At 45.2% G+C, this 12,924-nt stretch overlaps 1 protein-coding gene across 2 annotated transcripts in view; it reads right to left on the bottom strand.

Moving 5' to 3' along the window:
- Window positions 1-12,924, bottom strand: part of nol6 (nucleolar protein 6 (RNA-associated)) — a 136,704-nt gene that overhangs the window by 39,813 nt on the left and 83,967 nt on the right. For both annotated transcript variants that reach the window (XM_085973893.1, XM_085973890.1), the window contains exon 15: window positions 10,478-10,553. In XM_085973893.1, coding sequence (XP_085830019.1) covers window positions 10,478-10,553 — 76 coding nt within the window. The remainder of the gene's footprint in view (window positions 1-10,477; window positions 10,554-12,924) is intronic.

Raw genomic sequence — 12,924 nt, 5'->3', positions numbered from 1 at the left:
TCTGTTTCCTGTCACTTAGCCAATTTCGTATCCATGCTGCCACTGTCCCTTTTATTCCATGGGCTTCAACTTTGCTGGCGAGCCTATTATGTGGCACTTTATCAAATGCCTTTTGGAAGTCAGTGTACACCACATCAACTGCAATGCCCTCATCAACTCTTTCTGTTACCTCATCAAAAAACTCAATCAAGTTAGTTAAACACGACTTGCCTTTAACAAATCCATGCTAGCTTTCCTTAATTAATCCACACTTGTCCAAGCGACTGTTAATTTTGTCCCGAATTATAGTTTCTATAAAAGCTTCTCCACTACTGAGGTTAAACTGACTGGCCTGTAGTTATGGGTTTATCCTTATACCCTTTTTTGAACAAGGGTGTAGCATTTGCAATTCTCCAGTCCTCTGGTCCAACTCCTGTATCTAAGGAGGATTGAAAGATTATGGCCAGTACCTCTGCGATTTCCTTCTTTACTTCCCTCAGCATCCTAGGATGCATCCCATCTGGTCCTGGTGACTTATCTACAGCCTTTCTATTACTTCCTCTATCAATTTTTATCCCATCCAGTATCTCCACTACCTCCTCTTTCACTATGACTTTGGCAGCATCCTCTTCCTTAGTGAAGACAGATGCAAAGTACTAATTTAGTACCTCAGCCATGCCCTCTGCCTCCATGCGTAGGTCTCCATTTTGGTCCCTAATCTGCCTCCTTTTACAATCCGTTTACTATTTATACCTTATATCCAAGAATATTTAATAGCCAATCCTGCTCTTTTGAGCCCGGTCTCCGTTATCACCAAAACATCATATTCCCATGTGGCTATATGCGCCTGCAGCTCACCAACCTTATTTACCACGCTTCGTGCTTTTATATACATGCACTGTAAACCTACCTTAGACCTTCTTCTATACTCGCCTAGTCTGACCCCACCTATTAACTTACTATTTTTCACTTTAGTGCTATCTGTCTCTCCCAATCTTTTGTGCACTTTGTTTCTCCTTTCTAATGCTACATCCTGGTGCCCATCCCCCTGCCAACTTAGTTCAAACCCTCCCCAACAGCACTAGCAAACCCCTTCTGTTAGGACATTGGTCCTGCTCTGTTGAGGTGCAACCTGTCTGGCCTGTACAGGTCCCACCTCCCCCAGAACTGGTCCCAATGTCCCAGGAATCTAAAGCCCTCCCTCCTGCACCATCTCTCCAGCCTCGCATTTATCTGCTATATCCTCCTATTTCTATACTCACTAGCTCGTGACACCAGGAGTAATCCAGATATTACAACCTTTGAGGTCCTGCTTTTTAATCTCTTTCCTAGCTCCCTGAAATGTGCCTGCAGGACCTCATCCCTCTTTCTACCTATGTCGTTGATACCGATATGGACCACGACCTCTGGCTGTTCACCCTCCCCCCTCAGAATGTTCTGCAGCCGCTCAGTGACATCCTTGACCCTGGCACCAGGGAGGCAGCATACCATCCTGGAAGCAATTCTGCGGCTGCAGAAATGCCTGTCTGTTCCTGTAACTATTGAATCCCCTACCACTACTGCTTTCTCAATGTTCCTCCCACCCCCCCACCCCCGTACAGCTGAGCCATCCATGGTGCCGTTGACTTGGCTCTGGCTGTACTCCCCAGAGGTACCTCACCCATATTGAATTTCTATAATTTTAGATTCAAGTTCTCCAATTGCAAAACAAAAGAAGCTTAGGTAACTTTATTTCGCATTCTAACCAAGGATTTCATACTCTTAACTATTTATAGCAATTCATAGAACTCAAATATCTACTACAACAACTTGTATTTATATGGCGCCTTTAGTGTAGTAAAAAGTCCCAAGGTGCTTCACAGGAGCGTTATAAGCAAAAAATTTGACACCGAGCCACATAAGGAGAAATTAGGGCAGGTGACCAAAAACCTAGTCAAAGAGGTAGGTTTTAAGGAGCATCTTAAAGGAGGAAAGAGAAGTAGCGAGGCGGAGAGGTTTAGGCAGGGAATTCCAGAGCTCAGGGCCTAGGCAACAGAAGGCACGGCCACCAATGGTTGAGTGATTATAATCAGGGATGCTCAAGAGGGCAGAATTAGAGTCGCGCGGATATCTCGGGGCGGGGGGGGGGGGGTTGTGGGGCTGAAGGAGATTACAGAGATAGGGAGGGGCGAGGCCATGGAGGGATTTGAAAACAAGGATTAAAATTGCTTAACTGGGAGCCAATGTAGGCCAGCAAGCACAGGGGTGATGGGTGAGCGGGACTTGGTGCGAGTTAGGACATGGGCAGCCAAGTTTTTAATGCATAAATGTATCCATTTTATAAAATGGAAAGGAACTTGCAGCACTATTAAATCACAGTAAGACTATTATTCGAGGTAATTCGAGGAAAACCAACTTGCTGATCTAGCTACGAGAACTTCCTCCCACTCAGAACGCTGATGATTACAAATCAGCTAATTTATAACTGTCTTAGAGCTGTGCTCACTGTGTTATTAAATTAATGGCACATTCACACTCTTAACAGTTATGGTGTGATTGAGTCCTGTGAATGATAGTGATTTATTCACGGCTTTAGCCATAACTTACATTCACACATCACTAAAAACTTACACCAATGCAGTTAAAATTGTAGCTTGATAGATGATGTATGCAACTTCCAGAAAATACCAGATCATGTTAACTCATTAAATACTCGAGAAGATGCACATTGTTCTGAATACAAGGGGGGGCTCAGGTAATGAGCCTGGTGGCACCACTACCGGATCTCTAACAGTTGATGAAGGTGTAAAATCACATCACAGGCCATAGTGAACCGAGTTGAAAAGCTGCAGGTGGGGCTCCCTCGATAGGTACAGTGGTTAACAACTGAACCAACCAATGCGAAATTCAGCCATGCAGATCCAAAAGAAAGGAAGTGCATAGGAGCGTTTATACAGGAAACTTCGAGATATCCGGCACCGACGGGACCGAGCTGTTGCCGTCCCATCAAAACTGCCGGACAAACCAGCGCTAATGTTAAAACATACGGAAGCTTTTGAGCTCCATATCTAGCAACAAACCCTGTTGCTTCTAAACAGTCAGCCATAGCTTGCAAGCGTCTCTGTAGCTAAGCAACAGCTTTAGCTAGACCTTGCAGAGCCTGACAAGTGAAAAAAAAGCAACGAAAAGAAAAAAAACTTACTGAACCGACTCCTGAATTTTGCCGGTGGATCGAGCATTCCGGACAGTTAACCTCCGGATAAACCAAAGTTTCCTGTATATGAGGCTTGGTGGTGATGCCTCCCACGTAGGCAAATAGCTCGATGTCTGATTCATATGGAAAATAGTGCACTGCCATTTAACATTAGTCTGCATCTTCTCGAATGGAAGGAAGAAAACTAGAAGGGAAAAGGTGGAACTGGGTAGCTCAGTGGAGTCAAACACCAATCTTTCATCCAAAAGACCTAGGTTTAAACCCTGTGTGGCCCACTGAGACAACAAATTCACCTTTTTGCTGAGAGGCGATCTTATTGAAACATATAAGATTGTGAAGGGGCTTGATCGGGTGGATGCGGTGAGGATGTTCCCAATGATGGGTGAAACTAGAACTAGGGGGCATAATCTTAAAATAAGGGGCTGCTCATTCAAAACTGAGATGAGGAGAAACTTCTTCACTCAGAGGGTGGTAGGTTTGTGGAATTTGCTGCCCCAGAAAGCTGTGGAAGCTACATCATTAAATAAATTTAAAACAGAAATAGATAGTTTCCTAGAAGTAAAGGGAATAAAGGGTTACGGGGAGCGGGCAGGAAATTGGACATGAGTCTGGGTTCGGAATGGTCATGGCCCTGTGGGTAGTGGAGCGGGCCCAGGGGCCGTGTAGCCTTGTTCTGCTCCTACTGTGTTCTAATTCTGTTAGATTTCAGGAGATGGTTTTATTCCTGTTCCTGGCTGGGGTGGAGATCGCCTTTACAGAAGGTAAGTACTGTAGAAAATATAGGGACAGAGTGATCTCCTGGAAGAATTTCGATCGCCTAGATGGGTCGGAGAGGAATTTCCCAGATTTTTTTCTCCCAAATTGGCCATTGGGTCTTTATCTGGTTTTTCGCCTCTCCCGGGAGATCACATGGGTTCGGGTGGATGCAGAGTGATAGAAGATTTGAGGTTAGGATCAGATCAGCCATGATCTTATTGAATGGTGGAGCAGGCTCGAGGGGCCGATTGGCCTACTCCTGCTCCTATTTCTTATGTTCTTATGTTCTTATTAACAGTCCTAGGTGATTTAGCCAGTCTCAGTTCCTACAGAACATGGTCACAAAATTACCTCTACTTTGCTAATTAGTGTCAACCCTACTATTGTCTCCAACCTATTCCCTGCTACCAGGAAATATGTATCCCATTAATTACTCCATAACCAGGCCCATCAAAACTGAGCTTTTCCTTGTGTCTATTCACGTGCGCACTTTGGCTGCCGCTCTGAATCCGAGCCATTCACTTCTTTTTCCACTTTTGTCTCCCCCCTTTTCCTTTTCTCTCGATCGCTCCCTGACCGCCCTCTCCTGTTGTCATGCCTCTTTTCATCTCTCCTCTCTCGGATACTGTCCTCACAAATCCCTATCCCGATCCTTAAATACTCTTTGACCTTCCTACTCTCCTGCCACCGTCCCAGGCTTGAATCCCTCTTAGGTAAGCCTACAGCTTCTCTCTGTGCCTCTCTTGGCATCCTACGAAGGGCCCATCAAGGCACTCGGCGCTGCCTCCTTACGAGCAGCAATCCCAATTGTCCCATCCTACTCTCTCGTCAACCTGCCCGCCCAGTGCGCCCGCTGGGGGAAAATCTTGCCAATTTCCACCCTGTCCAACTCACCCCTCCCAGCTCTGACCCTGTGGATGCCGGCAGTGGGTCAGCCATCACCGACCCTCTCCGCATCTCCCTACAGAATGTCCGTTCACTTGCGAACAAGGCCCCTGCCATCTATGAGCTTATTGTGGATGAGTGCATCGACATCATGGCCCTGACAGAAACTTGGCTGAGGGGTGATGTCACCTTACCCTTAAATGAAGCCTCCCCACCTGGCTATACCTTTCTCCACTCAGACCGCCGTGGCTCTCATCACCAAATCCCACCTTGGTCTGTCCCCCTACTCCTCCTTTGAGCATCTCACCTTATTCCACCCCTCTCACCTCATTTAAAATTTTCGTTCACTACTGCCCACCTGAGTACCATAAAACTATTACCGAGATATTTGCAGCTACCAATCTGCTCAACCACACCCTCACCACCACCTTTGATGCCCTAGTACCTATTAAAACAATTACTCCCTCTCACCCTGGCCATTCCCCTGGTATGGGCCTCATCTTCGCTCCCTTAAGTCCAAGGGACGCAGACTTGAACGGGTATAGCAGAAAAACTGGTTTAGCTATTCACCCCCAGATCTGGCTGGACCACAAAGCATTATCGGGTCCTGCTCTTGTCTGTCAAAATTGTTCACTATTCCACAATCATTCTGGAATGCAAAGATAAACACTGGCTTCTATTCTCCACTGCTAACTGTCTTCTTAAACCCCCCTCCCCTGTCTTCGCCAACCTCACCTGAAACAAGTGTGAGGAGCTCATGGACTTCTTTGTCTCGAAGACTGAGACCATCCATTCAAATGACTGCCACTTCTCTTCCTTCCCCTAGCCCACCGGGCCAAACTTCCTCCAAGGTTCCCCCCTGCCCTATACCCGAACTCGCATCTTTCCCCAGTTTCTCTCTGTCTCTCCTCATGACCTCTCCGCACTCATGTCCATGAAACCCACTTCCTGCTCCCTTGACCCTATTCCCACTAAACTGCTGACCACCAAACTTCTTTTTCTGGCTCCCATGTTAGCTGACATTGTTAACGGTTCTCTCGCCTCAGGTACTGTCCCCCTCTCCCTCAAATTGCCATCACCCCTCTCAAAAAAAAAAACCCTTGACTCCTCCGTCCTTGCAAACTACCGCCCCATCTCCAACCTCTCTTCCCTCTCCAAAGTCCTTGAACGTGTTGTCGCCTCCCATATCCGTGCCCATCTTTCCCGCAACTCCATGTTTGAATCCCTCCAATCAGGTTTCCGTCCCCGCCACGGTACCAAAACAGCTTTCATCAAAGTCACAAATGACATCCTTTATGACTGTGACAAAGGTAAACTGTTCCTCCTCGTCCTTCTCTACTTGTCTGCAGCCTTTGACACGGTTGACCACTCCATCCTCCTCCAACGCCTCTCCACCGTCGTCCAGCTGGGTGGAACTGCACTCGCCTGGTTCCATTCTTATCTATCTAATCGTAGCCAGAGAATCACCTGCAACGGCTACTCTTCCCGCTCCCACATCTTTGCCTCTGGTGTCCTCCAAGGATCTATCTTTGAGCCCCTCCCATTTTCATCTACATGCTGCCCCTTGATGACATCATCCAAAAACACAGCGTCAGTTTCCACATGTACACAGACGACACCCAGCTCACTACTTCTTCGCTCGACCCTTCCACGGTGTCTAAATTGTCAAACTGCTTGCCAGACATCCAGTTTTGGATGAGCAGAAATTTTCTCCCTGCTGCAAACTCCGTTCCCTAGCCACTGACTCCATCCTGCTCCCTAACATCTGTCTGAGGTTGAACCCACTGTTCGCAACCTTCGTGTCATATTTGACCCTGAAATGAGCTTCCGACCAGATATCCGCAGCATAACTAAGACCGCCTACTTCCACCTCCGTAACATCGCCCGTCTCCGCCCTTGCCTCAGCTCATCCGCTGCTGAAACCCTCATCCATGCCTTTGTTACCTCTAGACTTGACTATTCCAACACACTCCTGGCTGACTGCCCACATTCTACCCTATGTAAACTTGAGGTCATCCAAAACTCTGCTACCCATGTCCTAACTCGCACCAAGTCCCATTCACCCATCTCCCCTGTGCTCGCTGACCTACATTGGCTCCCGGTTAAGCAAAACCTCGATTTCAAAATTCTCAGCCTTGTTTTCAAATCCCTTCATGGCCTCTCCCCTCCCTATCTCCTCTAGCCCCACAACCACCGCCACCCCCCACCCGAGATATCTGCGCTCCTCTAATTCTGCCCTTTTGAGCATCCCTGATTATAATCACTCAACCATTGGTGGCCGTGCCTTCTGTTGCCTAGGCCCTGCGCTCTGGAATTCCCTGCCTAAACCTCTCCGCCTCGCTACCTATCTTTCTTCCTTTAAGACGCTCCTTAAAACCTACCTCTTTGACCAAGCTTTTGGTCACCTGCCCTAATTTCTCCTTATGTGGCTTGGTGTCAATTTTTTTTGTCTTAAAATACGCCTATGCAGCGCCTTGGGATGTTTTACTACATTAAAGACGCTATATAAATACAAGTTGTTGTTTGATAGAGTAACTAAGGAGATACTGTTTCCAGTGACAGATGGGTCAGTAACCAGAGAGCACAGATTTAAGGTAATTGGCAAAAGAACCAGAGGCGACATGAGGGAACATTTTTTTCTTACACTGAGTTTTTGTGATCTGTAATGCACTGCCTGAAAGGGTGGTGAAAGCAGACCTTCAAAAAGGAATTGAATACTTGAAGGGGAAAAATTTGCAAGGCTATGGGGAAAGAACAGGGGTGTGAGACTAATTGGAGAGCTCTTCCAAAGAGCTGGCACAGGCACGATGGGCCAAATGGCCTCCTCCTGTGCTACATCATTCTATAATTCCATGATTAGCAGTATAGCATACACTATATATAGCAGTCAAATAGCAATTATTATCTTTTACAAAGCAGCAGTTACGAGTATGCAGATTTTTTTCTTTTCTCTACATAGGACAACCTTATTCAAATAAAACAAAGCAATATGCTGCGGATGCTGGAAATCTGAAATAAAAACAGAAAATGCTGGAAATACTCAGGTCAGGCAGCATCTGTGCAGAGAGAAAGAGAGTTGACATATCAGGATCGATGACCTTTTATTCAAATAAAACTAGACAGTGTACCCAGCAAAAGTCATGCATGTAAACACTGCACAGCCAACTTAACTCAAATAGATAATGTTCCCAGGCTGGACCTGTAAAATAGCTGAATCAGTAGATTTGATTTGAAACTGTGTTTACCGTTAGACCCATTCAACATCTGTACACTAGTTGCAGCTGTGCAAAGCACACTCTTACTTTTGATTTTTGAGGGAAGTGGAAAAGATACCACTGGGAATAGTTTATGTTTTTGTTCAGCTCTCTTATTCTCCCTCTTACTGTAATTAAGACAATATCCTTGTTTGTATTTTTCTCTGTACTGTATTCGTTTCCTTGAGTTTTCCATCTCTGGTTTCATTTTGAGCTAACCAGAAGAGACACAAGAATGAGTAAGCAGGAGCCGAGCCAGTCAGAAGAGATGAGACTCTGATACCAACGAGGTGGATAATCAGATCAGCCGAGCAGAACTGAAGAAAGCAGACCAGAGACTGATCGTGACCAGAGGATGTTTGTGGGCAGAAGAATTTTAAATCAGACACAAGACAGCACAAGACGCACAAAAACTATCAGGGCGAAAAAAAATGGACAAACTGGATAGAATCAAATGGGAATGAGTTGCAGGAATAAAATTGGGATTGAGGAAACTAGGAATCCACAGACTGGGCAGGAGCCAAAACTGGATGCAGGATCCATCATGTTTTTATTCTTTTTTTCCTCTGTGTTTTATGACCTAATCTACAATTATATTTCTTAAAAGCATCGAGTCCAGCTGCGTAAAACAAACATGTTCTTGGTTGTAATTCTTTTTGCAAAGTAATTTAAGATCAGGCTGTGTGACAGACTGATATTTAGAGGTCCTTAGCAGATGACAACCATATGTATAAATTTAAGTGCAGCCCATTGACCAATTAATCTTACCCATAATTACTCCTGGGTATGAAAATACTACGGCTTGTTCAAAATGTAACCGCACAGACAGTCAGAAACACTCTCGCCTAGTTCTGATAACGGACAGTCACGCAGCTGACGTGGGCGCCTTGATGGAGAAGGTACGAGGTCAGGCCTTGTACTGGTTGTACCAGGGAAGATAGGGATGAGAGAGGAGGCAAATTCCAACGGGGTGAAGTACGTATAAACGAGATAACAATGAACATGAAGTCATCGTAGGAAAGGTACTGGAAAGGCGGGGCCAAGATGCTAACCTTAACCTGAGTGACAATGGTATTTTGACCATTAGAACCAATTAAAGAAGGTGATTTTGTTAAAGACCATATACGGACACTGGTCAAACAAACTTCTGATAAGAAAAGGGATAAAACCCCGATACTCGAAGAACAACTTCACACAGATCTACCGCAAAGACCCAAGAGTGAAGGAACAGACTGAAGACGACATCACCTGTGTCCGTGAGGCTCCAGAGACCAAGGGCTGCGAGCTACTCGTTAAACTATCGCCTGTTGTTAAGTATATTACTTTGTACTACGCTTAATAAATTCGTTATCTATTGCCCAAGTACTACTGGTTGCTACCTATTCTGGTGTCTCGTCCAAGAACTCTGAGAAATCATAAAGTTCTTACAAGGCTACCAACCTCAACACACACACACACAAATTGCAGCACCATTTTTTGGATTAATGAGTAACAGAATAAATCAATAATGCAGCAATTTTAAATTAAGCCTGTTTGTGTGTGTGTTGCGGGTGGGGTAGAAATATTTTCACTAAAATGGGGAGAGCTGACAGCACAGAGGAACTAGCTCAGAGTGATTACTCAATCCAACAATTTGAGGGAAGTTAGTTGGGTGTGATGGCATAATGGGTATTTCAGAGATGCATGTTCACTTAGCTTCCTTTCTTTTATTCATTCTCAGGATGTGCAAGGCCAGCATTTATTGCCCATCCCTAATTGCCCCTAGGTGGTGGTGGTGGGCACTCTTCTTGAACCGCTGCTAGCAGTTTGATGAAACGGAGTGGCTTGCTAGGCCATTACAAAGGGCAGTTTCGGGTCAATCACGTTGGTCCAGCACTGGAGGCAAATATATGCCAGGTGAGGCCGACAGGTAGATTCCTTAAAAGTAGATTAGTGAACCTGCTGAGTTTTTAACGACAGTCCTTCAAGGTCACTTTTCCAATATTAGATTTTTTTTTTAAATACGGAAGTTAAATTCTCACACTGCAATGGTGGGATTTGAACCCACGTTCTCTGGATTACTACTCCAGTAACATAACCATTACCAGCACCCAATTACACGGTCACTGACAAAGTGTCCCCAATCATTGTTTGCCATTTCTAAATTGTTTCACAGATACAAAGACCTCATCCCCTTCCCAGTACAGGCAGTCAGTTAAGTAGTTCTGGCATACATCTCAACCTTCAATATGTTGAAAGGATAGAATTTAGATTGGCACTTGGGGCAGATGCTGGCAAATCAGAAGGTTTTGCCAGGTTGAGGTCACTGGGAAACACTGGTATTCAATGTCAGGATGTTCCCACTGAAAAAGGAGTGTGAGTGCGCAGTTGCAGTACTCCTTCGCTAGGTGCTTTGAAATGAACTCCTTACCCCTTTTTCTACTTCGATGACAGAGTCCAGTAAGCCTCCAGCATAGCACAATGATGATTTTGGGAGATCCACATGTCTAGTTGGGATAGGGAAGGGAAGGAAGAAAAGCAGAGAGGAAAAAAAAGTCAGTCAGTCAGCACTTACCAAATTCAATTCATCAGTTGAACACTAAGTTCATATACAGCCCCAACTACCAAAAAATTCAGAATGATTGCAAAAAGATTCTTGGCTCCTTTTTTTCTGTCACAAATTATGGATAAATGTCACCATTAATTCAGATTACATGATACAACCATTTGATATTCTTCGGTGGGGGGTTTTGCCTTTGTTAGTAAGAAGGGAGAAAGCTCAAGTGTAGCCTGCTGATATTCAGTCTGGGCTCACATGTAAAAAATGGCCACTTGGACAAGATGCCAGATGGTAGCTACACCCCACCACGGGTCAGTGTACCAGGAGACGGGGGGAGAAAGATTAAAAGGTGGGGAAAAATTAGTGAGGAGAAATAATTAAAAATAATAATGGCAATAAATTTTTTTTAATGTTCTTCTACCATCCCATGCCTCTCAAATTTATTGACAAGCAGAGGATACACACTCAAAACAAAACAAGCTAAATGAACATCACAACTGTTAGAACAAGATTCCATCCAGGAATGATTATTGTGGCGTGGGCTTCCCTCCTACACCACCTGATGATCCACTATTTAGGCAACACTAATTACCTTTCCCCCACCTTGACTGAAGAAAATCAGAGTTCTTAGATAGGCCTAGAACCCTCAATCCCATCTATTGATCTAGCGACTTTTAAAAATGTCTGTGACCTTGATTCAACTATCTGCTCTGCAAGTTTGTTCAAATATCCTATGGGGCGGGGGGGGGGGGGTGGGGGGGAGTTTTTCAATTTCTTACCTTGCATTAGTTGTGAATTTTGTACTTGTGACCTCTAGTCTCAGTCCAATTTAAATAGATGGTTTACTCGGTCCTCATCTATACCTTTTATTATTTTGCACTTTTGTATCATGTCTCCCCTTAACCTTCCTTCCTCCAGCAAAAATAAGCATATCATTTGAGTCTTCATCAATTACCTAGCCCCCGAAGGCCTAGAATCATTCTGGTTACTCTTCTCCGAATCCTTCCTAATGCATTAATATCCTTTTCGTGACCAAAACTTAATGTCTTACTCCAAAATTGGTCACATCATTGATATGACTTGCTGAACATAAGAAAACAGGAGGAGTAGGCCATTCGGCCCTTCGAGCCTGCTCCGCCATTTAATAAGATCATGGCTGATCTTCTACCCCAATTCCACTTTCCTGCACTATCCCCATATCCCTTAGTATCCAAAAATCTATCACTCCCTGTCTTGAATATACTCAACGACTGAGCCTCCACTGCCTTCTGGGGTAGCGAATTCCAAAGATTCACAACCCTCCGAGTGAAGAGATTTCTCTTCATCTCAGTCCTAAATGGTCAACCCCTTATTCCGAGACTGTGACCCCGGTTCTAGATTCCCCAGCCAGGGGAAAAATCCTCCCAGCATCTACCCTGTCAAGCCCCTTAAGAATTTTACATGTTTCAATGAGATCACCTCTCATTCATCTAAAGTCTAGGTCGCCTTATCTGAGGAAGGATGTTCTTGCCATGGAGGGAGTGCAGCGAAGATTCACCAGGCTGATACCTGGGATGGCAGGAATGACGTATGAGGAGAGATTGGGTCGATTGGGCTTATACTCGCTGGAGTTTAGAAGAATGAGAGGGGATCTCATTGAAACTTATAAAATACTAACAGGACTAGATAGACTGGATGCAGGAAGGATGTTCCCGATGGCCGGGGAGTCCAGAACCAGGGGTCACAGTCTAAGGATAAGGGGTAAGCCATTTAGGACAGAGATGAGATGGAATTTCTTCACCCAGAGAGAGAGTGGTGAACCTGTGGAATTCTCTACCACAGAAGGCAGTAGAGGCCAATTCATTAAATATATTCAAGAAGGAGTTAGATATATTTCTTAAGGCTAAAGGGATCAAGGGCTATGGAGAGAAGGCAGGGACAGGGTACTGAATTTGGATGATCAGCCATGATTGCATTGAATGGCGGAGCAGGCTCGAGGGGCCAAATGGCCTACTCCTGCTCCTATCTTCTATGTTTCTATATAGACCTAGTCTACTCAATCTCTCCTCATAGGACAGCCCCCCACCTCCCCATCTCAGAAATCAGTCTAGTGAACCTTCATTGCACTCCCTCTAAGGCAAATATATCGGCCTAGAAATTCACTATGGCCCCGCCAGCTGCCTAGCGCCCAAAAGTTAGCGCTGGGCGGGAAGCCTATAGCGATCGTCAGATATTCATTGTTAGCGCCCCAATTCGGAAGCGGGCGCTATACCAGGGTGTGCCCGCCTCCGCTTGGTGCGCTGACACTGAATATCAGCGCTCTTGGCGCCGCTGCACCA

The sequence above is a fragment of the Somniosus microcephalus genome, chromosome 2, assembly GCF_052327205.1.
Source record: "Somniosus microcephalus isolate GS21.2 chromosome 2, FLI_Smic_1.0, whole genome shotgun sequence".
NCBI classification, from domain to species: domain Eukaryota; kingdom Metazoa; phylum Chordata; class Chondrichthyes; order Squaliformes; family Somniosidae; genus Somniosus; species Somniosus microcephalus.
The sequence above is the reverse complement of the archived record's forward strand: the minus strand, read 5'-3'. Positions and strand labels throughout refer to the sequence as shown.